The sequence below is a fragment of the Neomonachus schauinslandi genome, chromosome 13 (assembly GCF_002201575.2).
Source record: "Neomonachus schauinslandi chromosome 13, ASM220157v2, whole genome shotgun sequence".
Classification (NCBI taxonomy): Eukaryota; Metazoa; Chordata; class Mammalia; order Carnivora; family Phocidae; genus Neomonachus; species Neomonachus schauinslandi.
Window position 1 is genome coordinate 63,866,838 of NC_058415.1, and position 27,705 is coordinate 63,894,542.

At 45.3% G+C, this 27,705-nt stretch overlaps 2 protein-coding genes across 5 annotated transcripts in view; one reads left to right on the forward strand and one right to left on the reverse strand.

Annotated features, from left to right (window-relative positions):
• Positions 1-10,641, forward strand: part of RNF20 (ring finger protein 20) — a 25,419-nt gene extending 14,778 nt beyond the window's left edge. For 2 of the 4 annotated variants that reach the window (XM_021691737.1, XM_021691738.1), the window contains 11 exons: positions 1,167-1,346; positions 2,510-2,645; positions 2,974-3,095; positions 3,211-3,581; positions 5,005-5,122; positions 5,723-5,872; positions 6,992-7,204; positions 8,067-8,192; positions 8,344-8,484; positions 9,180-9,281; positions 9,532-10,641. In XM_021691737.1, coding sequence (XP_021547412.1) covers positions 1,167-1,346; positions 2,510-2,645; positions 2,974-3,095; positions 3,211-3,581; positions 5,005-5,122; positions 5,723-5,872; positions 6,992-7,204; positions 8,067-8,192; positions 8,344-8,484; positions 9,180-9,281; positions 9,532-9,708 — 1,836 coding nt within the window. In that variant the 3' untranslated portion in view covers positions 9,709-10,641. The remainder of the gene's footprint in view (positions 1-1,166; positions 1,347-2,509; positions 2,646-2,973; positions 3,096-3,210; positions 3,582-5,004; positions 5,123-5,722; positions 5,873-6,991; positions 7,205-8,066; positions 8,193-8,343; positions 8,485-9,179; positions 9,282-9,531) is intronic. The other 2 variants (XM_044920770.1, XM_044920769.1) reach the window with 2 other exon arrangements.
• A 9,356-nt stretch (positions 10,642-19,997) lies between these two features.
• Positions 19,998-27,705, reverse strand: part of GRIN3A (glutamate ionotropic receptor NMDA type subunit 3A) — a 152,321-nt gene continuing 144,613 nt past the window's right edge. The window contains exons 7-9 of the mRNA XM_021691386.1: positions 26,128-26,292; positions 24,774-24,850; positions 19,998-20,399 (exon numbers count right to left, since the gene is read on the reverse strand). Coding sequence (XP_021547061.1) covers positions 20,060-20,399; positions 24,774-24,850; positions 26,128-26,292 — 582 coding nt within the window. The 3' untranslated portion in view covers positions 19,998-20,059. The remainder of the gene's footprint in view (positions 20,400-24,773; positions 24,851-26,127; positions 26,293-27,705) is intronic.

A 27,705-nucleotide genomic window follows, 5' to 3' on the forward strand; every position in this document is an offset into this window, starting at 1 on the left:
TAGGAACACAAGCAGGGGGAGTGGGAGAGGGAGAAGCAGGCTTCCCTCTGAGCAGGGAGCCGGATGCGGGGCTCGATCCCAGGACCCTGGGATCATGACCTGAGCCAAAGGCAGACGCTTAACGACTGAGCCACCCAGGTGCCCCGCCACATGTCTTTTATAATTTGATTTGTTTCTAGGTAAATAAAGATGTTTGTACTGAAAAAAACAAAAAATAAAAAAAAACCCAACCTGAGTTAAATCAATTAAAGTGTTTGGGTAACTAAAGCAGATCGTTGCTTAAGAGAAGCATAACTATTTTTGATACAATGTCAAAAATATATTTCTCTGTGACTGTTAATAAAAAGAACAAGTTAATGACGAGGGTCCTCAACTATGTTTTAAGAATTAAACATCTTGACAAATTTCATAGGGTTTTTCTGTGTCCCCACATCTGACAAACTTCATAGGGCTCTTCTAGTGTCATTGGGTGTAGGTTGATACATAATGTAAAATACGTATCAATTAAAACAGTTCTTGGGTGGAGAACACAGGTACCTGGTGTCACCTCTTTTTTTTTTTTTTTAAGATTTTATTTATTTATTTGAGAGAGAGAATGAAAGAGAGCACAAGAGCAGGGAGGGTCAGAGGGAGAAGCAGACTCCCTGCCGAGCAGGGAGCCCGATGTGGGACTTGATCCTGGGACTCCAGGATCATGACCTGAGCCGAAGGCAGTCGCTTAACCAACTGAGCCACCCAGGCGCCCCTACCTGGTGTCACCTCTTGGCTGGTCAGATTTAATTTGATGTAGATTTTACAGAACTAGAAGAGTGGGCAGATATAATCCATAATCTTCATAAAGCTTGTCTTAATTCAGGACACCTGGGTGGCTCAGTCGGTTAAGTGTCTGCCTTCGACTCAGGTCATGATGCCAGGGTCCTGGGATTGAGTCCTGCATTGGGCTCCCTGCTCGGCAGGGATCCTGCTTTTCCTTCTGTCCGCTGCTCCCCCTGCATGTGCGCTCTCTCTCTGACAAATAAATAAATCTTAAACAAAAACAAAACAAAACAAAACAAGCTTGTCTCAGTTGCACAGGACATCACTGAGTTTAAGGTTTTATTCCCTGTCTGGCATGTAGGGCACAGACGCTAGCTTCTGCTTCTGACTTGTTTTTGGGCCCTCCTCAGGTGGAGCTGCGGAGCGCGGTGGAGGAGGCGGTTAAGGAGACCCCGGAGTACCGCTGTATGCAGTCACAGTTCTCCGTCCTGTACAATGAGAGCCTGCAGTTGAAAGCGCACTTGGATGAGGCTCGGACACTGCTTCATGGCACCAGGGGGACCCACCAGCGCCAAGTTGAGCTCATTGAGGTAACAGCCTCGCTTTGTCTTCTATATATAAGCTTTTCTGCCTCGTAAATTTTATAATTTTACCCTCTCATGAGCAATTATCGCTCATTTGATAAGCGTGTATGGAGTGGCCATACGTCTTTACTCTGCTGGATGGTGGGCATCCTGGCATCTGGGATCATACAGCTTAGCAGGGAGAGTAGTGACCATTAGAATGAGGTATGGGACAACAGAGGCGTACTCAAAAGAGGCAGTAATAAAGGAGAGCATCTGATTTCCTGTGGAACCTTCCTGATAACCACTTGCCAGAGTAAAGTGTGAATCTTAAGTTTACTGGTAGAAAACGTAAATACAAGTTTTGTATAAGTGCAGGTTTACTGGTAGACAAAATAGAAGGGCATTCTCAGCAGTGAGAAGAACAGATTTAGAAATAGTTTACTATAGCTGGAGCCTTATGTGCATGGGTGAGAGTAGTGGGTAGAAGCTGCCGCACTGTTTATAAGCCATTATATGTGTCTGGGCAAATGTAAATACTTTTTTTTTTTTTTAAGGCAAAAACTTTTATTCATGTGTTCACTTCTATACCTTCCATAGTCCTTAAGGTAATGTTTGTCATAGTTGGTCTTTTACTGTATGTCTGACAAATGAATTGAATTTAATATATCTTACCTTACAATGTTTATATCCCGTTTTATTGTTTATACTCCTTGTAAATTATAACATTCTCACAGGAAGGGGCTATTTCCCCTATTTCTTTAATATCCTGCCAGTTCTCAAATCAGTTTTTCGTAGCTGCCTGGTGCTTATTATATATTGATTGAATTGGAACTTTTCAGAGTAATCCCTCTTAGTATTTCCTTTTTTTCTTCTTAGATCCTTATGGGTCAAAATTAGGAAACCTAGTAATAGAATATGATGATGTTTCCACATTTGGATAAGGATTTTTTTTTTTTTAAAGATTTTATTAATTTATTTGAGAGACAGAGAGAATGAGAGACAGAGAGCATGAGAGGGAGGAGGGTCAGAGGGAGAAGCAGACTCCCTGCCAAGCAGGGAGCCCGATGCGGCACTTGATCCCGGGACTCCAGGATCATGACCTGAGCCGAAGGCAGTCGCTTAACCAACTGAGCCACCCAGGCGCCCTTGGATAAGAATTTTTGATTGGTTCCCTTTTTTGCACGTAGCGAGATGAAGTTAGTCTTCATAAGAAGCTGAGGACCGAAGTGATCCAGCTGGAAGATACGCTGGCCCAGGTCCGCAAGGAGTATGAGATGCTGAGGATAGAATTTGAGCAGACCCTTGCCGCCAATGAGCAAGCAGGTATGATTATTCTTGCTTCACCCTGCAGCTTACTGCAAATGCCTTCCTTAAACAATACCGTATGGTTACCTGGACTTGTTAGGATTAAGTGGAGCTCCGATGTCTTAAAGACCCTTAAACCAAATCCTGGAATTCATTTTGGCTCACAGCTTGGTGCTTGTTTTTCCCAACTCAGACTGGCCAGTTTTGTTTTCTTCTTGTGAGAAGGAATCTTTCTTTTGGTAATTTTCCCTGTTTCTCAGAGGTCCCTGATGTGTTCCGCACTTTCTCTCCTTGTGCCTTTGCCCTGGTCACAGTTCTTCGTAACATTGCTGTTGCTGTATTTAAGGCCCCATAAACCGGGAGATGCGCCACCTCATCAGTAGCCTCCAGAATCACAATCACCAGCTGAAAGGCGAGGTCCTGAGGTACAAGCGGAAATTGAGAGAAGCCCAGTCTGACCTGAACAAGGTAACCAGGACGGGTAGACTAAGTGCTGCTCTTCTGTTCGTGTAGCCGGGTTCGAGGGAGGCGAGCGGGGTGGTTGCTGTCAGTGATGCGCTTCCTTCCCCTCTTTGTCCCCCAGACCCGTCTGCGCAGCGGCACTGCCCTCCTGCAGTCTCAGTCCAGTACTGAGGACCCGAAGGATGAGCCTGCAGAACTGAAGCAGGATCCTGAGGACTTAGCTGCCCAGTCCTCCGCGTCAAAGGCATCTCAGGAGGAAGTCAATGAAATTAAGTCCAAACGGGACGAGGAAGAACGAGAACGAGAAAGGAGGGAGAAAGAGAGGGAGAGAGAAAGAGAGCGGGAGAAGGAAAAGGAGAGGGAACGAGAGAAGCAGAAACTGAAAGAGTCAGAGAAAGAAAGAGACTCTGCTAAGGATAAAGAGAAAGGGAAACATGACGATGGAAGGAAAAAGGAAGCAGAAGTTATCAAACAATTGAAGATTGAACTCAAGTAAGAGCAGAATTTAGAGAAACTGTTTCTGACTCAGAAGCTGAGGTTAGGACATCATGCATGAACTGTTTGGTGGATGGCATGACTTACAGACCATCATAGTATCTTGGGTATAACTAAATGTACAATTAATTGTGCTCTCAATTTTTAATCAAGTGTGCAGTCAAAATGGCTTGTGTGGGCTCTTGCGTAGTCTGGTTCAGTGGTCAGGTCTCAGTAAGCCCTGAACTTGTAGACTTACTCTTCATGAATCCAAATTAAGGGACCCAGGGTGTCATGATTTAAGCAATACTCATGAGAATTATTGAAATTAACTGCTGGCAGATTGCTGGCATGAACTATAATTTAAAATCATAATGGGTAGAGTTTGTATCAGTATAACTTGAACAACGTTGATCTGTTTGCCTAGCAGTTAACTAGTTTGTGTATGTATCAGATCATTTTAAGAGATGTCTTAGGAGGTTTATTCCTGCAGGCATGGAAATGGTAAGACAGACCTGTCGGTTAATGAAATACCAACATAATGTCACATACTGTGCCTTCTCTTCCTGCATAACCAGTAACTTCTCTGGTAGAACTGGTTACGTCTTGCTTCCCATTGGTCATGGTTGTGCCTTTATTGATACGTGGATTTGAAGGACAACTGTGCTCAAAACATTTGAACTTCTTTGGTATATAAAAGTATAGTTAAGAGATTTGATAATTTAGGGCGCCTGGGTGGCTCAGTTGGTTAAGCGACTGCCTTCGGCTCAGGTCATGATCCTGGAGTCCCTGGATCGAGTCCCGTATCGGGCTCCCTGCTCAGCAGGGAGTCTGCTTCTCCCTCTGACCCTCCCCCCTCTCATGTGCTCTCTCTCTCTCATTCTCTCTCTCTCTCAAATAAATAAATAAAATCTTAAAAAAAAAAAGAGATTTGATAATTTAGTAGGAGGTGAAGTTTCAGTCTTCAGCTGATGGCTAATCACTCCATTATTGAATCTAGTTTTCTCCCTTTTTTCTCATTCTTTCTTCTTGATCTCTTTAAGGCAAATGCTTTTTTCAGGTGTGGTATCAGAATCATCTGGGTGACTTATTTAAAATATATTCCTGGACCCCATCACAGAGCTACTGAATCTCAGTTTCTAAGAGTGGGGCCCCAGAATTGTGCCTCTTTAATTCGGGCCAAGGTGTTTATTTTATAACTTTATGTTGGAGAACTTGGTCTGAAGGAGAAATGATTCCATTAGTTAGCTTGCTTTTCTATAGTTTCTGAGTATATCCACAAGTCTCCTGATGGTCCGTGCAGAAGTTTTCTTTTAGAGCTGTGCTGTAAGGTGTACATGGAACTGTTGTAAATTATTTTGCTCAATTCCAAATTCCCTTGCTCTGATGTCCTGTGTTTTCTCGTTACACCCTTCCCTTCCCTCTACCACCCTCATCATAGGAAGGCACAAGAGAGCCAAAAGGAGATGAAACTATTGCTAGATATGTACCGCTCTGCCCCAAAGGAACAGAGAGACAAAGTTCAGCTGATGGCGGCTGAGAAGAAGTCTAAGGCAGAGGTAATGTCCTCTGCCATTACCTGTCATTCTGGTTACAGTCTGCATTTATGGGATTTTCCTTCACATTTCTGAAGGATGTAGTTTCTTTCTTCATCTTTAAAGTTAGCATTTAAAACTCAGCAGCATTTTCTTCCCTTTCAGAGACCATCTAAAATAAAACAGATTTCTGTATTGTCCACTAGGTGGTAAGGTGTATCACAATTTCTGGGAATAGGAGTAACCTTTTCAGGCTTTTTGTACCCTCTTTCCCATTAATGCTTTTCCCATAAATCTTTGTTATAGTGAGTCACTTTTCTGATTACTTTTGGGAAGAATGTCATATTCTCTTACAATTTGGGGGCCTTAAAAAAAGGGTGAGAACCACTATCCTAAAGAGAGGTGCACGTGCACTCCTCACCAGCGTTGCTTATACAAGTGTGTCATGTGGGAACAGAGGGAAGTTAGAGCAGTGTGATGTGGCCTGCCAGTGAAGTGTTTCCCTTTCGAATTCTCTCAAGGTTCTTTGGTATTGTGGGCCCTCCATCTACACAGGATCAGTTGATTTTTGAAATTGTATTATAGCTTTTTCTTCTCATGCATATGATTCCTTATCTTCTCTAGTTGGAAGACCTAAGGCAAAGACTCAAGGATCTAGAGGATAAGGAGAAAAAGGAGAACAAGAAGATGGCTGATGAGGACGCCTTGAGGAAGATCCGGGCAGTTGAGGAGCAGATAGAGTACCTGCAGAAGAAGCTGGCCATGGCCAAGCAGGTGGGCACACTCTCTTTGTTTAGTTGGGTTTTTAAATAAATGTTACTTGACAAGTTATTGACAGTGCAGTGTGCTCTTTCATTCCAGTCTTTTTCTTTTTGTGAATATTTTTCTCCTATATGTACATTTGTTTTTAGACTGATGTCTTTCATTCTTTATTATTTTGTTTTATGTATTTGTGAGGCAGGAAATTTATTTTCAAATTGGGTAGCCAGTTGTTCAAACATTGTTTGTGGAGGGATCTATCCTTCCTCTGCTGATCTGGAATCAGGAGTGAGTCTAAATGGGGGAAAAATAAATAAATATAAAAATAAAAAAAATAAATATAAAAATATATATATATATATAAGGTTTTATATACATTATGATTACAAATATACAAAACTGGGCGACTGGGTGGCTCAGTCGTTAAGCGTCTGCCCTCGGCTCAGGTCATGGTCTGTAAAGACTTTTCTCCTCACAGTCTCCTCATAACACAAAATATAAGTCAAAATATTTTTAGGTACTGGGCACCTGGGTGTCTCAGTCGGTTTAGCGGCTGCCTTTGGCTTAGGTCATGATCCCAGAGTCCTGGGAATGAGGCCCATGTTGGGCTCCCTGCTCAGCGGGGAGTCTGCTTCTCCCTCTGCCTCTCCCCCCCCCCCACTCGTTCTCTCAATCTTGCTCTCATGCTTTCTCAAATAAATAAATAAAATCTTTAAAAAATACATATTTTTAGGTACTGATCTTCACCCATCAGATTGTTGTGCGGTACTGTTGGAAAGTCTGTAGTGAAATGTGATATTACAGTTGTGGAAAAGTGTGGGAAAATGGGAGGCTTTGTGATAGAAGTTCTCTTTACCAACTGCTACTTGATCAGTTTGCTGCATTATGGTGTTTACTCTGAATATAAATCAGCTGAGCATCAGATCATCAGTGCCAGTGGCTTCAAATAATAAGGGCTTCATTTGTATTCCTCGGGCTAACCTAAGTGACAAAACTAAGCTGCTTAAAACTGAGTTTCTCTGTCACTAGGTTAATTTATTTCTGAATGAACACTGGGAAAGTTTAGTTTCCAGTGCTCGTTTCTTTGGAGTTAGAAGATTCTATTAAAATGAGGGTTCTTTCTCCGTATTTTAGGAGGAAGAGGCTCTCCTCTCGGAGATGGATGTTACAGGCCAGGCCTTTGAAGACATGCAAGAGCAAAATATCCGTTTAATGCAGCAGTTGCGGGAGAAGGATGATGCAAATTTCAAGCTCATGTCTGAGCGTATCAAGTCAAATCAGATCCACAAGTTACTTAAAGAAGAGAAGGAGGAGCTAGCTGACCAGGTTTTGACTCTAAAGACTCAGGTAATTTGAATAGAGCTTGCCAGAATTCTGTTGAAGTAGGGCACTTTCTACATGCGTTAAAGAATGATTATTGTGGCATTAAAAAAAAAAAAAAAACCCTGAAAATGTGTATTGTTAGCATTCTGGTATAAATGTATATTTTTAGCATTCTTTTAAACAAATTATACATCCCTGCAAAGAAGTACAGTTTAGCTGTTAAAACAAATATGGATCTGCTAGTATGGAAGATGTTATCATTAAATGATTTGTTTTATTATCCCTTTTATTTAAAAATGTGTACGTCTTTGTGTGTGTGCTGTGTAGTTTACAAATTTCTGGAAGGCTGCATGAGAAACAGAGTGGTTACCTGATTACCTCTGGATGTTGGGATGAGAGTCTGTGGGGGTGTGACTTGACTTTTTACCCTTTCATGGTGACTCCACTTTGTGTGTGAATTTCAAGAAAAAGACTGCTTTAGAACTTCTAACCATTCTGGGAGAGATACACATGGCCTTTGTTTGAGCTATAATTTACATGGTCTAGTATGAACTGCCAGGCTTCGAGAATTAGTATGACTAAAAGGTGAATATCTGTAAATGTAATTCCTTTTGCTCTTGGCAATTTTGGAGAAGAATTTTCAGTGTTTCTTAAACTCTTGCTTGAATCATCAACAATGATTTTTTTGTTTTTTTTTGTATGAAAAGGGAAGCTTTTAAGTATTGTGGTCTTTATGTATTTTGAAGGGTTCATGGGTAAAGAGAGTGATGATTTGAGATTTCTAACAGACTCTCTTTTTGTGGGCCTATGGATTAACAGCACCTAGTCAGTTCATAGTTTTTTTTCTTTCCTGTTTGTGTTAAAGTATGATTTTTCTTTTTCAAAGGTTGATGCGCAGTTACAGGTAGTAAGGAAATTGGAAGAGAAGGAGCATCTGTTACAAAGCAACATTGGCACGGGGGAGAAGGAGCTGGGTCTTAGGACTCAAGCCTTAGAGATGAATAAACGCAAGGTAGGATTGCTTACTCTATAATCTAAAGTTAGTCTCAGAGGAACAAATAAGTAGGACACGGATGAAATTAGAGGTTCACTTTCTTCCTTGGACCGGGTTAACGTTTTGCCTCCTTAGAAATAAGTGGACGCTATTTGTACATCCCGCCTAGGCGATGGAGGCAGCCCAGCTGGCAGATGACCTCAAAGCGCAACTGGAGTTGGCTCAGAAGAAGCTCCATGATTTTCAGGATGAGATCGTGGAGAACAGTGTCACCAAAGAAAAGGACATGTTCAATTTCAAACGAGCCCAGGCAAGAGCAATTGTGTTTTCTTTACATTTCACCTTTTACGTATGTTCTGAGCTCTGAAATGTTATGAAAGAGTCATTGGTCTGATGTGTGTCATCTCCTACTTGATTATAAGTTCCTTGAGTGAAGAGACCAAGTCTGTTTTCTTCACTGCCATATCCCCCAAAGCCTGTCACGGTGCCTACCAACCGGTGGGCATGAAATACATACTTATGAATTGAATGAATTGGTAAATTTATAAAGAAGTAGCAACATATCAAACTAGAGGATTTTAAAGTTCTATAGTGTTTCTATTTTTGGCATGTCCAGTGTTTCTCATGATGACTTTCTATCCTTATCCATACATCTGTAAATTATTTTAATCCACTCTACCTTCAGCTTGAAAGTAATTGCCTTAAAATAAAGTTGCTTATCAAGTTTTTCATCTTTTTTTTTTTAATTCTTAGACTGCATTTTTACAGAACTGCATTGACAGTAGTTAGGTGCAACTCAGTTTGGTAATAGGATTATGGTTTTGTGCTCTGGAACAAAAGAAGGTATTTGCCATTCCGGTTCTCTGCATTCCTAAGAGATAATTGGCCGGGAGAGGACAGAAAGTCCTTTCTTTGCCGAGCAGAAAGTTCAAGTTGGAGCAATTTTTTTCCTCAGAATGGCAGGTCTGGGGGAGTGCGTCTAATGGGTATGCTCTCTTACCACAGGAGGACATCTCTCGACTTCGAAGGAAGCTAGAGACCACAAAGAAACCAGACAATGTGCCCAAATGTGATGAGATCCTGATGGAGGAGATTAAGGATTACAAGGTTAGGAAAACTGCCTCGGTGATTTCTTTGTGTTCTTTTTGTTCAGGCCTGAAGTGGCCTGCTAATAGACTGGGAGAATAAACACCGAACTTATTTACATGAAGGGAACCAGAGGATGGTTTCTTTTGGGCGGGGGTGGCACTCTTGTCTTCGTGCTTAGTGGGTTTCCTGCTCGTTTGCTTCCATATGATAGCCATTTAAACCTTTATGGTCGATCAGACTCTGACTTCTTCTTTTTTTTTTTTTTAAGGCACGCCTGACCTGTCCATGTTGCAACATGCGTAAAAAGGACGCCGTACTGACCAAGTGTTTTCATGTTTTCTGCTTTGAGTGTGTGAAGACACGCTATGACACCCGTCAGCGCAAATGTCCCAAGTGTAATGCTGCGTTTGGTGCCAATGATTTCCATCGCATCTATATTGGTTGAGCCAAGCCACGAGTAGAAGAGGGAGTGGCTAGACAGGCACTTCTTCATTAACCACCAAAACCTCTACCTCTTCTCTCCTTGACTGTCACCTACAGGGCAGTTTGTCTGCCAGCGACCTTTCCTTCACAGACTTTACGTCCAGGCTCTCCTCTCTAATAGCTAGGTGATTTCAGGGAAAAGGACCGGTAAAGGCAAGTCTTGGGTTTAAGAATGAATTCGAAACAAACAACTCTCATTTGTCTTCCCCACCAGCTTATTTCTTTCCTGCTTTTAGATTTCCTAGCATTTTCTTCTTCAGGCTTACTATATAATCTTGGATTTCCATTCCTCCTGAAGAAGTAAATTGGTGTTTCTGACACGGAGAAGGGAACAAAGAAGAGTGGAGACCTACGGCTGTTTTGGGGGGTTAGGGGGATCTTTTAGAAATAAGCTCTCTGTGGGCACAAACATTTCTTGATTTGGGTAGTAAACTTTTTGTAAAGTTGGATTATAAAATGGTATAATTGTGCCACTTTTTCCTGGATGGTTTGAAGCCTTAATGAAATTATGTCCAGGATGATTCAGTCCATTTTCTATTCACTAACAAAGTAACTTGTTAAGGTCAGCTGGGTTCCATGTTGGAAGTTATTTAAGTTTTGAATGTCCTACTCATTAAAAAGTCTTTAAATTTCTTGAGGCCAGAATAATTTCAAATTTAGTTTTTATCTTACAATGAAATCAAGCTTGGGGAGGATGGGGAACAGGACTGAGATGATAAAGAGATCTTCTGGGTACTCTGGGAATTTGATACAGAGAGGCCTTAGTGAGCTATGAATTACTCTCATCTGCCTCTCCACAGGGATTGCTGTGATCCCTGTTTTCCGGAAGATTCTCTGTAATGTTTCTGTAGGACTTTATACTCCATAAGCTTCAATTAAAGCAGGATTCAGTTTGTTTTAGTGTTCGTGTTTTTCTTGGGCAGCAGGTGGTTTGGGTTGGGATATTTACTGTTTATGACATTTGGCTAAGAAAGCTGGCTGCCCAGCATCAGGGGACTGCAGCCTCTGGAATATTGTGGCAGAAAACCACTAGTCCCATGGGCAGCTGGATTTAGGGGAAGTTCCTCTAGTTGGGAAGAGCAGGGAGCCTCTAGTCCCAACTAGTTTGAAGTCCCAGCAACATAGCTCTTAGAGACATTTTGAGATAATTACCAAAAATGGTGATGATTTTTGGACAGTCTGGCTTCTTACTACGGAAGAGGCCAATGAATGGGCTTCAGGAATACCCACAAATTGTATACAAAATTTTGTTTGTGTTGTATGCACTTTATTCATAGCTTTTTTCAGATTCTCAAAGGAAATTTGAAACCTCACAATCCTCCAAAAAAATCACAGCGCCTGTGTGGCTCCGTTGGTTAAGCATCTGATTCTTGATTTCGGCTCAGATCATGATCTCAGCGTCCTGGGATCGCGCCCCACATCAGGCTCCTTGCTCAGTGGGGGGTCTGCTTGAGGATTCTCTCTCCCCCTCTCCCTCTGCTCCCCCCATGCACTCTCTGCCTCTCTCTCTAAAATAAATAAATTTTTTTTAAAAGATTTATTTATTTATTTGACAGAGAGAGACACAGCGAGAGAGGGAACACAAGCAGGGGGGTGGGGGAGGGAGAAGCAGGCTCCCCACTGAGCAGGGATCCTGATGTGGGGCGCGATCCCAGGACCCCGGGACCATGACCTGAGCCGAAGGCAGACGCTTAACCGACTGAGCCACCCAGGAGCCCCTATAATAAATCTTTAAGAAAAAAGAATCATTGTTTTAGATCCATAAGGAACTTTTTAGAAAATTTCTTTAATGCTTATATAGAATGCCAACTTCAAGGATTATTGGAGAAGTACTAGAGTCTTCCCTTTCTCTCTTTTTTTCAGGTCTTGAGGGGATGGTCTCTTTTTTCTTTATTTTGTTGTTATCTTGGAAATTGTCTTGGCAATTTGGACCGAAATCAGGGTTGATAATGCTTTAAGGCATATATCTTAACTACATGGTTGGCTTTTAAATTCTTACCTCCATAGGGATTTTTTCAAGATCTCAGCTATTTCTGCAAGCTGTTGCATTCTTTTTTTTTTTTTTTTAAAGATTTTATTTATTTGACAGAGAGAGACACAGCGAGAGAGGGAACACAAGCAGGGGGAGTGGGAGAGGGAGAAGCAGGCTTCCTGCTGAGCAGGGAGCCCGATGCGGGGCTCGATCCCAGGACCCTGGGATCATGACCTGAGCCGAAGGCAGACGCTTAACGACTGAGCCACCCAGGCGCCCCAGCTGTTGCATTCTTATATGAATTCCCATTGGGATTCCTTGTTTGCTTTTTTTAATCCCTGTCCAGGTCCACAAGGCATCTTTGTTCTTCAAGGGCAGGAGTTCTGTGCACATAGTACTACGTACATGCCACTTGAGTGATGAATGTGATTTGATGTGAGGATTCAAGTGGGCCCCATGGTGTAATGGTCAGCACTCCGGAGTCTGATATTGTGGGGATTCATGGGAAGATTCTGGAGAATAGAGAAATGATCACTTGTCTTCTTTTAGACCTACTGGGATGGTGATGCTTGCTTCTTGAAGGAAGGTATATTCCGCTCTCATCAGTTTCCATGATCATTTGTTGGTGTGGAATGCCTTTCAAATTTGGTCTTTAAGGTTTTTGCTGAGGATTATCAATTGATAGATAAACCCAAGTACCAGTGAGTATGCAGAGAAGTTTTAACTAGTTCTTACTACGAAAGTCTGCCTGATTCGACGTGATAAGACAGCTACATTGAGAGTAAGTAGAAACTGGTGGGTTGTGTACATGTTGGATTGGGTTTACATAATAGGAAACCTCTGGTGTGGAAATAACCTAAACATTTCCTAGATCTGTAATTGTCCCACCACACAGAAATTGAGCTTTACTTTCTGGGGATTTCTCCCCAAATTTGGTCTCTTCCTAATGTTAGATATTAAGGTCTTATTTGTGGCATATATCACAGGTCCTAAAATTAGGATATAGAAAGAGCAGTGTCTTAACAACATAGTCCCCATTATCCATCAGGAGGCCTGGCCTACAGCACTCAGGGAAGGTCCGCATGGTTAAGTTAATTCAGCTCCTTGCTTCTGCTAACAGTTCCTCAGAAGTCTGCTTTATTGGACCAGTGTGTAATTCAAACCTTACTCATTTTTTTCACCCCCCTAAGTGGAAACAATTTTTTCTCATATATTGAAGTAACCCTTCAAATTTGGATTATCTTGAAATATATAACTTTAAATTTCCTTTTGTGGTGATAACAAAGGAAATTATTATGAATTCTGAAACTGATAGCTCTGTTTGAGGCAATCCGTGATAGCTATGGCTTCTTTTATAGGTTTAGTCTTTTTTTTTTTTTTGAGGGAAATTGTGGACAAAGTTGGAAGCATAGTATATTTGCATTAATAGAGTAACACTATGAGGATTTCAGGTTACTGAAATCTAGGGAGTGGAATGATTTGAAAGCTAGGATGTGGGAGCTAAAAGGGACCTCAAACCGTGTGCTTATTTTATTTTTTAAATTTTTTAATTTAAATTCAATTAGCCAACATATAGTACATCATTAGTTTTTGATGTAGTGTTCAGTGATTCATGAGGTGCATATAACACCCAGTGCTCATCACATCACTTGCCCTCCTTAATGCCCATCACCCAGTTACCCCATTTCCTCCCCACCCCCACCTCCCCTTCAGCAACCCTCAGTTTGTTTCCTAGAGTCAAGAGTCTGTCATGGTTTGTCTCCCTCTCTGGTTTCTTCCCATTCAGTTTTCCCTCCCTTCCCCAATGGTCCTCCTCACTATTCCTAATGTTCCACATATGAGTGAAACCATGTGATAATTGTCTTTCTCTACTTACTTCCCTTAGCATAATACCATCCAGTTCCATCCACGTTGATGTAGATGGTAGGTATTCATCCTTTCTGATGGCTGAGTAATATTCCATTGTATATATGAACCACATCTTTATCCATCCATCTGTTGAAGGGCATCTCAGCTTCTTCCACGGTTTGGCTATTGTGGACATTGCTGCTATGAACATTGGGGTGCATGTGCCCCTTCTTCTCACTACATCTGTATCTTTGGGATAAATACCTAGTAGTGCAATTGCTGGGTTGTAGGGTAGCTCTATTTTTAACTTCTTGAGGAACCTCCATCCTGTTTTCCGGAGTGGCTGCACCAGCTTTGTATTCCCCATGTCCTTATTTTAGAGATGAGGAAACAAGTCCCAGGGTCACTCAGTTTAGCAGCAGAATCATAATGTGGCAATCAGACCTCTGTTTTTTCTTTTACCCTAAGTGGAGACATGTACCAATGGAATGCATGTCATCAGGAAGATAATGAATGAAAATACTTGAGTCTTTTAAGTCTTTCTGAAGATTTCTAATTTATGTAGGCTCTCTGCCAGGCCCTAGATTAGGACTGCATATTCTTCCCCTATTCATTGAGAGTTCCCATAGCACTTTGTTCCAGAGTAGAACTGAACCAAAGGGATCTTAGATTTCTCCTTGCTCACCCAGCCCAGCCCTTTGATGCATTGTGATACCAGGTGCTGTGCTAAACATGTTTCTCGTGAAGTCAGACTTAGGATGAGTATGGCCCTGCCTCTTACTAGGTTATTTCAGCTCTCTGTTTCAGTTTCTTAATCTATAAAATAATAACTACATTATAGAATTGTATTGAGGATGAAATGAGTCAATATACACAAAACATTTAGCAGAATGCCTGGCAACTAGTAAATGCTCAAAATACTAACTTGTATTGCAAATAAATTGAGAGGTCAATTTTTCTTCTACATTTTCTCCTTATTTCTAGGCAAAAAGAAGACTGACATATTTAGAATCTAGATTGTATGTGTTTATTTATGTCTCTCTCTAAGTCCACCTGTGCTGGTTAAATGATATCATGGCCAGGTCATGCCCAGGCATCAAAAAGTTAACTTCATTTGCTCACTGTCCTACAAACAAATAGAACGTATGTGAATGATAGCCAGTACCACCCAGCAGTGAGGACCCTGATCTTCTACTATAACCCTCTTTAGCCTAAGATCCTTTAATGGTTCCTGTAGTCTTTGGGATACAAATCTGATTTAGCATAGGGATCTTGCCTCTGCTTTTCTCTTTGCAGTCCTTACAGCTTGTTACCCACCTGTGCTTTATTTTTCTGTCATACTGAGTTATCTGATGTTCCTACGTTTTTTGATTGTCATAGTTTCCCAACTCTGGAACTTAGCACATTCTGTTTGTTTTACCTGGGGTGCCTGTTAACCCTCCTCTTAGTTTCTCCACTGCGGGCGCGCAAGTGCGCGCACACACACACACGCACACAGAAGACAAGTGTCTTTTTCGCCTCCACAGTACCTGATATGCATTTATCAGAATATACGCCACATTGGTTTGCCAGTTTGTGTCTTCCTGCTGGACTGAGCTCCATGGGGTCAGAATCTTGCCTTTTCTCTTTCTCTCGCCAGCAGCTAGCCCAATGCCGGGCTCAAAATCAGCATCCAAACAAGGAGTGACTGATGCAAAACAACCTTGGGTAAGTTGGCAGTTGAGCTAGGTTACAGTAGGTGTGTATTTGTACGAGATTTGACGAATGCGTCCCGCTAGCAGCTTCACGCTGGCAAGGTGGCCAAGCAGCTGAAACTGCCGGGTGCGTCAGAAACCGCGGCGGGCCTGAGACCGCAGGACTGCTCAGGGATCCTCAGCTGCGTCTGTACCAGTTCTCGGGCCAGAAAGCCAAGAGAGATGCCTACAACAGCTGTTTCTGTGAGACTTGGGGCCACAGTGTTGAGTTCAGTGGACGGGGCAAGGCAGGTGCAGTTTGTGCATCGGCTTCCTTCCCTGTGGAGCTGGGGGCGCCTCAAGGCATGGGCCGGAGCCGCGATGGCAGAAAGACTGAAGGGGGGGTTGGAGGAAGGAGAGGGGGTTGTAAGGCAGCGATCAGAATCCCGACAGTGTAAAATGGGTGTTCTGGAATTGCACTGCCTGTGTGTGAATCTGTCTTGGCCACTCCTCTTCCTAGCCGGGTGACCTTGGACAACTTCCATAATTCCCTGAGCCTTAGTCTTCCCATCTGTAAACTGGAGGTCTAGTTTATCTACTGTAGACTAGGTCTAGAGAACCTGTGTCATGGGGTTTTAATGAAGCTGGAATAAAATAAATGCTCAATAAATGTTAGCTACTATAGTATTGTCTATTGACAGGTTGTGAAAAGGACAGCTTGTGAGAAGGTCCCTGAGCTCAGAGACCACGCCCATCTTATTATTCACTATGTGTCTCCAGCACTTGGCACGTAAACACAGGCTGTGTAGCAGCTGGTTGTTGAATTACTAAATGAGGGTGGCCAGGGCAGAGTTTTTTAGAGCTCTCTCAGTATTCTGGCTTTTCCTAGAATGTCTTTCAGATGAAGCCATTTCGATTGAACTTTGTGATTCCTGGGCTCTGAGTTTTCTCAGCATATTTTGTGCCACGTCGACTCTACTAAGGAAACAAGTATAAATCCTAGCATGAGTGGGTCTCCTGTGAGGAAGGGGCTGGTACCACGTCCACATTTGAATCCCCCAAGACAATGCCAGCAGTACATCAGAAAATGAAGTTTCTATCTGAACATTTATTCCACAGTCATAGAAACTGAAGATGGAAAAGACCTGAGAACATCTAGTCCATCCACGTGGTTGTACAAGAAAAGTGGCTGGAGCAAAACAGCCTATTCACTTCATGCTCACAAGACAGCATTTCAGTTCTTCCTGGACTGGAGCGATTGCACACACGTTAAAATGAAGACACAATGCAAACACTCTTTACAAACCTTAAGAAAATACCTCTAAGTACATTATTTTCATAAAACGATTGGGAACAAAACGAAAAAGAGTGAGGGACTCCTGGATTAGATGGGTGGCGTAGGTAGGTGAAGAAAGGAATAACTCAACAGTGCAGCTAGTGGAGTGGTTTTGATGACTAAAACACAAGTTCTTTCCATGATTGGTTGGATTTTCTGGTTTGCTTATCAAAAATGAATTGGGAGGAGAGAGGCTCTAAAGTAGTTTCTTTCTTTCGCCTTCATTCTTTATCCATGCCAAGGAAGTGCTTATTAGCTCCAAGGCCCTATTAGACCCAACACCGAGAAGCCCACTGCCCCGATGTAGCCGGGTTTTACTTGGCACTTGCTTCACTGACCACTTCCCTGGTCGGCACAGAAGCAGCTCCTGCAGAGGGTTTGTGCAACAGCAAGAACCACGAATGATGGAGTCACCTCCAGGCACGTTAAAGACCTCAACTGATTGTGTCCCTGTGGCTGCCTCACTTGGCTGTCCCATTTTTCCAACTCGTCTTTAATAGTTGGAGGGATCCCCTTGCTGCTCCTCTACCTTGAGGCCTCCGCACTCTGGGGCCCTCAGTATTATTTACATGAAGCACATAGCCTATCTGTTCCTGCTCACCTGCCATATTGTATGGTGTGCTTCCTGTGCCAGGAACTTCCCCTTGGAAAACGGGGTGGGATGTGCGACACAGTCAGGTTGTCCGGCTGCCCAGCACCAGAGCTTGGAAAAGAATGGACCTTCCTCATCTCATGAAATAGGAGCCCGGACGAGGAGGCAAGGGAGCAATCCCTTACCTCTTTCTTCCTCACTAAAATACCATCCTCCACCTGAAGACTTTGATCTTTGTGGTTTTTGAGCCCGAGGGGAGTTGAAAGGACAGGTGTAGCAGAACAGAAAGGAGGGTTTTCAAAGGACCCACCATTTCATGAACTCTTTTTATAAAACACAACACACTTTCACAGACTGCAAAACACTGTTCAGTTACTACCGATAACGACAACCACCACTACTTGGGACCGCTTAGTTCCACCACAAGCAGCTATGCGGTTCCTCTTCATCCAGAACACGGAGGCATTTCAAGCGATGCGGACGGCAGCAAGCCTGCTTTCAGCCCCTGCTGCTGCTGGCCAGCCCCTGGCCATCCACTTTGTGGGTAGGCAGGGCCATGCGGCTGCTTCCACCGCTTAGAACGCCTCAGGAGAGAAGCTTAAGGTAAACCCCTTAAGCACACAATACAAAAATCCAAACTTACAAAACAGATACGTTAAGGGAGAATTAATTGCATTACAAAAGGATTCTTTACTTTACAAAAGAATTCACCTCTGGGTTCCTTTAAATAGCCAGCTTCTCAAGAACAGTCAGGAGGAGCTGAGTTAGAAAAGGGCCCGAGTCCATGAGGAGCATGGCTGGCTCGTCGTCGGGAGGTGCCCCGGCTCATCGGGTCGCGCAGAGCAGGACGGCAGGTGCTGCGGCGTCCTCGGCTCCTGCAGATGGGTGGGGGCGGCTACGAGGCAATGTCTTCCAAAGGCAGGTGCAAATCTATGTCGGGGCCTGGGGGAGAACACGGGAGGACAGGGCATTTCAAAGCAGGGCTGTCCTTTCTGTTTCCTGGGCTCCCCCTGTTTCCTCACCGTTTCATCTGCGAGGTGGATGAAGTCTAACTAGAAGCTTCTTACCTCCCTCATCAGTCTCTCTGTGCCTCCATCCACCCCAGGGTTTTCTCAGACAAAAACAACTAAAGTGTTATCTAATTACAGCCGAAGGTGTTGTCTCTCCCTGGGGACTGGGTAGCTCCTGGTGGAAATGCAGGGGAAATTTTGTGATTGCGGAGCCTTTCCAGTGATGTGCAGCTGTTACAGAGCACAGTGCTTGGGACAGTGCTGTGAAGTCGTGCTGGGCATCCTGACAGATGAGGCCGGAGCACAGTAAGTGAGAACCGAGCGAGTCTCGTCCCAAGTGGTGCCCAGGGGTGGGAGCGGCTGTATGGAAGGTGAATCAGCAGCTGTGTGCTACAGTGTAAAAACCTCTCAAAAGGCTCTTCTCCCCAGGCCGGGAGCAGCCATCCTTCTAGAACAGTGTTTCTCGAAGAGTACTTTTTGGAATACGCGTGTCAGTCACCTGGGGGAGTTGGTTAACAGGTTTCTGAGCCAGACTCCCCACCTCACCCTATCTTCAGGGAAAAAGGCCCTGTCGGTCAGCATTCTAATGGGTTTCTAGATGCCTCGCATCTACACTAGCACTGGGAACTGGTGTTCCATAGTTCCCCGTGACTTTTCCTTCCTGCATGCACGTCCATGCCACTGCACTGGGACAGGGATGTCTGGGATCAGGAAGCCAGGTTACTGATAATCAGTTCCTTGGGGGCATCAGAGGGGGCCTGGGAGAGAACGGGAGGGACCACACCTGGTCTCAGCCCCTCAGGGAGGAGTAGGTGTGGGGCTGGGAGACTCGCGTGCTAGTTACCTGTACAGAGATGGACCGCACAGGGCACCGTCCCATATGTTAAAGCTTGTGGTGTTTGCAGGGGGGTCCGCTTTAGGAATGCCTAAAGCTAAGAGGCAACTGCCGATTTGAGAACGGGCTAGTGTGTGGTTTGCTGAGCCTTTTCACTTAACCCACAGAACCAGCTTGCATGCCCCGTGCGGGCAATAAGCAGGGGTAGTCCAGTTTCATCTAAGGCCATGTCCTTGCTTTGCTTTGCTTTCCTTTATAAAAGGCACACTCTGTAGTGGAGATGCGTAGTTAGATTCGAAGTATTGTCGTATTCCTTCCTTAGCCAAATTGTTTTTCTGGCCCAGAGCTTTTGTTCTCAACATGGTGTACATTTTTAATGCCTCTTCTGCCTGTCTTATTCCCGCTCACCACATCCCTGTCCCCTTTCATCGTGGCACATAAGCTGTTCCTACTAAATGCTGGTCAGGATGGTGTTGGAGACACGGGACCCTCTCAAAAACAGGGCTCCTGCTTGATCCGGTCAATCCTTGGTCTGCTGTGATGCTAATGAGTTCGCTTAATTGTTTGCATACCCACACCTCTGGCTCTTATCTGGCTCCCCGTTCAGAATGCAGGAACAAATCTAGTTGGGGGAGTTGTATCAAAAGCCACAACCCTGGATAATCCTGTTCTATGCTAAGATTAAAACCACATATGAGTAACATTTTATCTCGTTGGTGAGAGTGCAGAGAAAGGGCTAAAACCCAGAACTACTAGTATGGTACCCAATGAGGAGCTGGGTTGCCTGGTCATTCATAGATCCTTTCCACGGAGTTTACTCCTAATTTACCATCACTGCTCTGAAAGACCCCTACCCTGGAGAGCTAGGGAGTCAGCTTGGGAAGAGCTGTGGCTGATTTTTAGGCTAGGATGGGCAGACTTGACCTCTAAGAGAGACCTAGACCTCCGCTTCCCCACACTTTTGTCAGTAGTTAGAAAAGAGCATTACAAAGTGTCTCAAGGGCTCAGAGGAATGCCGGGAACTGGGAAGGGGAGCAGCATGGTTATCTAGGACTCACAAGTCCGGTTTGTCCTTTGATACTCTTCCAGCTCCGTTTTCCTGCTCACAGCCAGCTGCAGCTCCTGACGGATCACCTGAATCTGCTTCTCGAGCTCTGAGAGTTCCTGCATCACTGAGTTCCGAGCTCCATTTAGGGAGTCTGCCTTCCCGTTGGTGGTCAGCGAGGCAGGGAGCTCTCTTCTCCTTGGAGGGAGTGGGATGTCCTGGTGGGTCCGGATGCTCAGCTGGTTTTGTCCTCCCTCATCACTAAAGATGTATTTTCGTCGGTTATCCTGACTCAGATTGGAAGTATTCCACACAGTGAGCTGACGGGGTCCCACACTGGCCCTAGGAAACAAAGACATTTTAGATTTACCTTCCATTCTGCGGCTCTCAAAGTGTTGCTCCCCAGCTGTTGGCCATTTCAAACTGTGAATATGGAGCTGGACATGCATTCAGAAGACAGAGTGCCACGGACAGACTGCCTGCTGGAGTGGCACAGGGACAAAAAGAGCCATTACAATGCTTTTCAACTGAAGTTCTTACCAAGTCTCAAGCTGCCCTGAAATTGGAATGGACGTATCATCTGGAGGGCTGATGGACCAGGGAGTGGCGTATTCTTTTTTGAAGAACCCTGGATGTCTTTCCACTCCCATCCTGCCAGCGAGGCTCAGAGCACAGCACCGGCTTGAAACAGTCTCTGGCTACAAAGATGGCGCTTTAGTAAAAAAGTGAGAGCCTATTTGTTCACCTGTTGGGCTCTAAGCATAAGCCGGCCGGTAGAGACTATAAAACGGCTCATGCTCAGTCCCACAGGACTACCCTGAAGTTTACTACTTGAGTTTGAGGAGAATAAAAACATACAAGCTGCAGGTTTCAGCAAAAAGTTTTCCATTATAGGGATGATTTTATGTGGGTCGAGAATGACAGCTCAGGTCTGAAGCTTTAAAAGAAACCCCAAGAAAGCCTCAAATTTTTCCTGGAATAATGAAAGTCAATAGAAACAGATTCACAGTCCTCTTTCAGGCTTGCGTCAAACCACCTGCCACCATGTCAGGGAGACGGCTGTAGAGAGCAAGACTTACTGCCGGGCGGGCACAAGAGGAGGGGATTTGGTGCCTGAAAGGAACTCTTGACAGTCAGATGTAATGAGGAGAGTTTCTTGCTACAAGAACAGACTAGAGCCCCAAGCAGCATAGCTGCGGATTTCTTCTAGCCTTGTTGGAGGAGAAGGAGGGTTATGACCACTTTTGTAATCCACCACAGGGCAAACCTACATAGAAACACTCTATTAAGTCCTTGTGTTTCTGTTCCCATCCATGTCACTGAATCAAGACTTTATTTCTGGACTCTTTCTTTCCGGGGAAGGGGAGGGACAGAGGGAGGGCTAATAAAGTTTCTTCCTCCTTTCTACCCATGTCCCTCAGTAATGTGACTTTGCAGCTCACCTTTATCAAGGAGGATTCAAGGGAAGAAAGTCTGGCTTTCCCTCCCCCTGGAATTTAGTCTGGTTTCCTGACTTGTTTTGGCCAAACTAGCAGAAATGGCAGGTGGCTGTTCCACACCTAAACTTTGAAGAAGCCTCGTGCAGGTCCCCTGAGGGTCTCTCTCAGAACCCTGCTGCTGCAATGTGAATGAGTCCACACTAGTCCGCTGATGATAACAGTGTGGAGAGAGTCCCCAGTCTTCCCAGTGGACCCAGCTGAGGCCATAGACCAGCCAGCCCTTAGCTGCTTTCCTCTTCCCCACAAGCTGGTTGCAGACATATAAGCAAATCCAGCCAAGATCAGCCAAGTCTGGCCCAGACCAGCAAATCGCACAGCTGACCCACAGATGGCTAACTTGCTGTTGTTTAAAATAATTAAGTTACTGAGATAATTTTCTCAGTATAACAGCAAAAACTAAGATACATGCCCCAAGCCATTAAAACACACATTCCAAACTCCCCTGCAGTTCCTTTACATTTCTCATAGTTTCAGTGGCATATAATGAGCAGGTGGCAACACAGCTTAGCTTTCATGTGTCCTGGGCTTAGTAAGAGTCTACAATGAACCCACTTACAGCTCTGCTGGCTTTAAACCTGGGTCAGGGGGCAGTAACAATTTTACTTTGAGCTGTACAGTTCCCTTTAAGTTTTCCTTCAAATCCCTTCCAATTGAGTTTGAAAAATTTCAAGACAATTTTGTTTGTGTGTGTTACACCGTTTATAATTTTTGTATATCTTGGGGCAAGGGAAAATGGGGGTGTATTGGAAACCCAGTGGGGTGAAGTATAGACCAAAACTTACATGAAATCCCAGGTTGAATAAATCGAAGACTATGCATAGTGTCTTGCAATATCTACTTTTTCCCTCTGCTTTAAATAGAAAAGGAGTAACGTCTACTTTTGTATCATGGCCCAGAACTTCTTTATGCCTTTCCTCAAATCCACATGTTAAGAATTTGTTCATCTATCTTTTTTTTTAGCTCAAAGAAATCTTTATTCTCCAGCAGGTGCACACACATCCACCATCCCTGGTCCTCAGGGCCACGCTCATCTGCATTCACCCACTTATCTATTGTTTTATTCATTCCATAAATATGGAGCACGCTGGAGGAATGCTGAATTGTAGCAGACATAGGCATTTGCATAGATACTCTTCCAAAAAAACAGGGAAAGAGTTTTCAACCCACCAGACCTAACTGTAGTACCATAGAATGATTCAGAGGGAGCACCTGCGAGTAGGGCATCTGCACATTTTCCTGGCACCCAGGCAACCACAGAAATCAGATTAAGTAGAGCTAACCGATCTGGTTTTCTCCAGAGCTTTGTACACATATCTGGGAATAGAATACAGAAGCAGAAGCAGAAGCTGGATTCCATGACAGACTCAAGTTGCTAGCATAACAAGTGTCCCAGTAATCGACATGTGGCTCTGGGCCACCTGTGAATAGAATATGACAAATACTGATGTCAGATCTGGTGTCTAATTGGAGGCCTCTTCAGTGTTTCGTTCTGTTTTCTATTGAACCTTCCTCAGCCTTAGCGTGTAAGATGACCAGTAGGTGAACTGTGTCTGGCACTAAAAATGAGCAAAATGAGCTTCCACAGATCAGTTCTGTAACCTCGGAATTCAATGCTCCACTATTGCCTTCAGAAGAGACATGACAGCTGTGGGGCCTCAAACACTCACTGCATTTGAAAGGTCACAGCTGGGTGCTGGGCTGCAGGGAGGTGGCACAGGAAGTGTGGGCCCAGCATAAGCCAGGAGGGCAGGTTCTGCCTTAGCTCCTTCTCAAAATAAGGGGCTCCAGAAGGGAATCTGCCAAGAAAAGTGGACATAATGAGTGAAAGACACATTTGGTTCTCAGCGGAGGTGAGAGAGATGTGACTAGGAACCACATCACACTTGGAAATGGGATCACTGGGCTCCCTGTTTCTATTACAGATGGTAAACACATGCTTTGTCATGAGACACTGTCTTCACCACTATGTCTTCTTGCGTTCCTCCGGTTAAAAATTTGTGTTAAAAAATAATTACAGAAAAAATAGACGTAACATGACATAGAACAGCTGTGACCTGATTAGTCTCCAGCTTGTCACCGACAGGGCTGCAAGATGATGCAGGAATACCACAGCCTGAGAGGGCAGGAGGTGCTCACTGACTGGAAAGAGAGGCTTCCAGAGAGAACGGAAATGATGCTGACAAGCTAGATGCAAACTGGGGACAGGGGGCCAGCAGCAGTCCCAGAGGAGGTATAAACAATGAAAAAGAATGATGCTTTTCACCCCTTTTTCCCTTTTCCTCTATCATGAGTGAGAAGTGTGAGTGGCAGATTTCAAAATTACCCAGAAAGCCAAGCTTTGAGCTGAAGATCTGCCACCGGTGAGAGTTGCTCCTGAACAGAGGCCTCTGGGCACGAGAAAGGAGGAGGGCCGCCCCAGGGAGCAGGCTGCCAAGGCCAGCCAGGAGCCAGACAGAACGCTGCCGGCATCTTTAGCCACCACAGTCACCCACAGGCTGCACGCGGGGAAGGGGTCCTCCAGGCATTTAATGCTTGGTACTCCCTATCACTGGGAGGCTTTTCTGGCAAGTTTGTAGTAAGAATGCCAGGAAATAGATGAAGCAGAACACGTCCGCTGCATATCTCAAATATTCCTAGGAGTGCTGGAAAGGAGTGGGGAGCAGACACATGTCAGAAAGGCAAAACGGCACGAAGCGAACGGCCTGCAGGACTCGTGAATTCAGGCTTGCGTGTACTCTGTGCACGGTAACGAGAGCTAAAATGGCTTTGTTTCCGGGCCTTTCCATGTATTGTCTTGTTTAATCCTTACAGCATCTCTAGGAAGTGGGTACTGTTTTTATCTCAATTCACAAACGAGGACATGGAGGCACAGCGAGGTCAGAGAAATACCTTGCTACGCCCCATGTAGGGCAAGGGTCCGTGACAGGTTAGGGTCTGGACGCGTGACTCCAGAGACCACAGCTGCACCCTTTACCAGGACGTACCTGGCCTATCCTGCATTTCCCTGTCCGTATAGGTACAGACATGTTTTTTCTTCTTTTTTCTATTTCTGTTTGAAACCACATATATTCGCACTGCTTGTGTTACCAACAACTTGGTCCTGGTTTGATCTGAATTATTTATACATAATTTCCCCTTTGAGCAGGGAGTCCCAGTTACATCTCTCCACTTTTATCTTCACAAACATTAAAAACACCTGGCGCTGGCCTCTTCTTACCTCCTTTCCACACGTTTAGTCTTGAAACGCTGCTGCTTTTCCTCTACAAACGATGTGTTTAGTGCTCTATGTAATCTCTGGCAGAAAGAACAGATTCACACATACAGATCATTAGAAACACACAGTCTGGGGACCAAGTACCACCTGAGTTTAATAGTGTATCTCACTGTTACAAATCTGCGCCTCCAACAAATTTCCAGGGATGCCCGAAAACAGATCAACCTTCAGCCCTAAATCTCAAGAGAACCAAATTTTAATTCTAACCTATTATTCTATCTACAGGGGGAAAAAAGTAATTCGAAGGAAGCTTTAGATATGCTCTGGGTTGTAAATGGGTATGTGATGTAAAGAAGAGTCGTCACAACTAGTGTGTGGCAAAGGACCTTGCAGAATTGCTAAAGGTGAGTCAGAAACGTCTTTGCAGCCAAAACGAAAAAGGGAAGAAGCCGGAGAATTCCTCTAGTCACGTGAGCACCCGACGGAGGCCACCTGCCTGCGGAGCTCCCCCCGAGGAGACCAGCTCCTTTCCAGGACGAAGCAGGAAGAGCAGGGTCCCATGTGACCAAATCAAGGGCAGTGACCTAACTAGTAAAAAAGGGTCGCTGTCACCGACGAGCGGGGCAGCGGCGGCGGCAGGGGCGGCCTCACGGACCGGCGCGCGGCCACCGCGGAGGCAGGAGGGAGCGGCCGGCTGGGAGATCAGGCTGGCGCCGGGCGCCTCCACCTCCCGGGGGGCAGATGCCACAGCCGCCACAGCCCCTTCTGCTCTCGGCGGGCTCTCGGCGGCCCCTGCCGTCAGGCCGAGCGGTGCGAGGGAGCGTGCGGCTCGGCCTGACGGTCTCCGTGGTCCCTGGGCCGGAGCGCGCCCGCGTCCAGGCACAGAACGCCCATCCCGCGCGGCTCGGCCTGCGCACCGGCCGGCTCCCCACCTCGGGGCCACTGAAAATGCGGACGGAACGGGGGCCGCTGGGTTCATCGGCAGGCAAGTAGGGGCTTCAAGCTCATTGAATGAGCTTCCGTTTTGGCTAGGAGAGAGTCTGTAGGAAGAAACTCTCGCACACCGTCTCCGCAGGTGGTCACTACTAAGGGAAACCAGGTGAGAGACAACTCCCATCGCTTCCGCGTGAGCAACAGCGGAGGGCTGGAAGCAAGGCGGGGGCGTCACGGGACAGGCTAATCTAAGGGGAAAGTGCATCAATGGGATAGAGGGAACTCCATCGTCTACACGGAGTTGTTTACGCCACCGCGGTTCTCCTGGGAACCTGGCACCTGTCTGACGTGGGGCTCCGCACTCCGCGGGGCATCCGTGGCAGTTCGGACGGTTCACACTGGAGCAGGCCGCCCGCGCACTCACCTGGCTGGTGTGGAGCCAGTACTGCAGCCTGGATTTGCTCTTGATCCGCGGCAGCAGCAGCCTGTACACCACGTGCTCCCCAACGGCTGTCAAGATGGACAGACCAAAGCCGATGCACAGCAGCACAAAGAGTCCAGAGAAGTGTTTGATGCCCATTTGCAAAGTCTGTGGCAGAACAGGGAAGGAAAGGCCGTGAATGCGAGGCTCCGCCTGGCCCCACGCTTGTTTTTAGATGCAGATACTTTTTTCCCCTGGACCGCAGGACAGCTGGAGACTACCCCTCCCCAGCCCTCCCCGGGGGCTTGGCTGGCTTCACTGGACTGCGTTGTGAGAGGGGCCCAGCCAGGGCGGACGGCCGCCGCGCAGCACGCTTCCTGGGGAGCCGCGCACGTACAGTCCTCTTGCATGAAGGGTCCCGGGGTCTGGACCGCCCTACTGGCTCTAGAGGGAGACTGAGAGATAGAGACCAAGGGTTGAAACAACTTAACATCCCGAAGCACTGACTAGTTATCAAGGAAAGAACCTTTCTCAGGGACACAGAATGAGTAGGTTTAAGGGGAAGGGATGATGAGTTTCAATAATTTTGACATTTAGATCTGGCAGGAACATGGAGATCTCTACTTCAGTGTTCTCATTTTTCAGATGAGGAACCTGGGACCAGGGAAGTGAAGTAAATTCAGGCAGGTCACAAAATTAGACAGCCAGAGAGGAGGAAAAAAAAAGGGGGGGGAACCTAATATTTATTGATTGCTTACCTTTTTGCACTGAGATAGGTATTAAAACCACAACTTACAGTTGAAGAAACTAAAGTCCGTGCAGCTTTTAAGTGACCAAGCTGGTCTATAAGCCCATGTTTGTTTAGCTGTGAAGCCTGGGCTCTTTCTGCTGTACAACGAAACAGCAGCTGGGGCACCTGCGTGGCTCAGTCAGCTAAGTGCATGACTCCTGATTTCGGCTCAGGTCATGATCTCAGGGTGGTGAGATTGAGTCCCACATCAGGCTCTGCACTGGGCGTGGAGTCTGCATGGGGATTCTCTCTCTCCCTCTCCCCATCCCTCCCCTCCTCCCCCCAAAAAAGCCAGCAGCAGTTACAGCAACTATAGTTACAACAACTGTATGTGGCAGGTACTTTACTATGTGATTTACATATGAGATCTAAGAGAATCCTTACGAGTTCTCTATGAAATGGGTATTATTCAGTCACGGACATCAATGACAAGAGTCAATCCTGCAGAAAGACTTTGGACACACTACTTCAGGCACTCTTTGAGGTACCACGGGATGAAGATAGGAGGGTTATGTCCCTGCCTTTAATCAACCTGAGTCTAGGGATGGAGCAAACATTCCTACGCCATGATACAGACACTGATCCGTGTCGTCTCAGTTTTGTGGAGACGTTGGTTCATAAGAGAGGTAGAATGTGGAGGCTTGGGTGGGAAAGTAAGCACTCTGAAGGTTGTGGAAACAGAGGGAAAGAAGTGATGTCTGGCACAGTGATGTAGGGGGTTGTGAAGCAGACCCTGGTGGCTGAGGGGTAGGTCTGGTGCAGGAGGCATGCGCCGTGAGGGAGAAACAGGG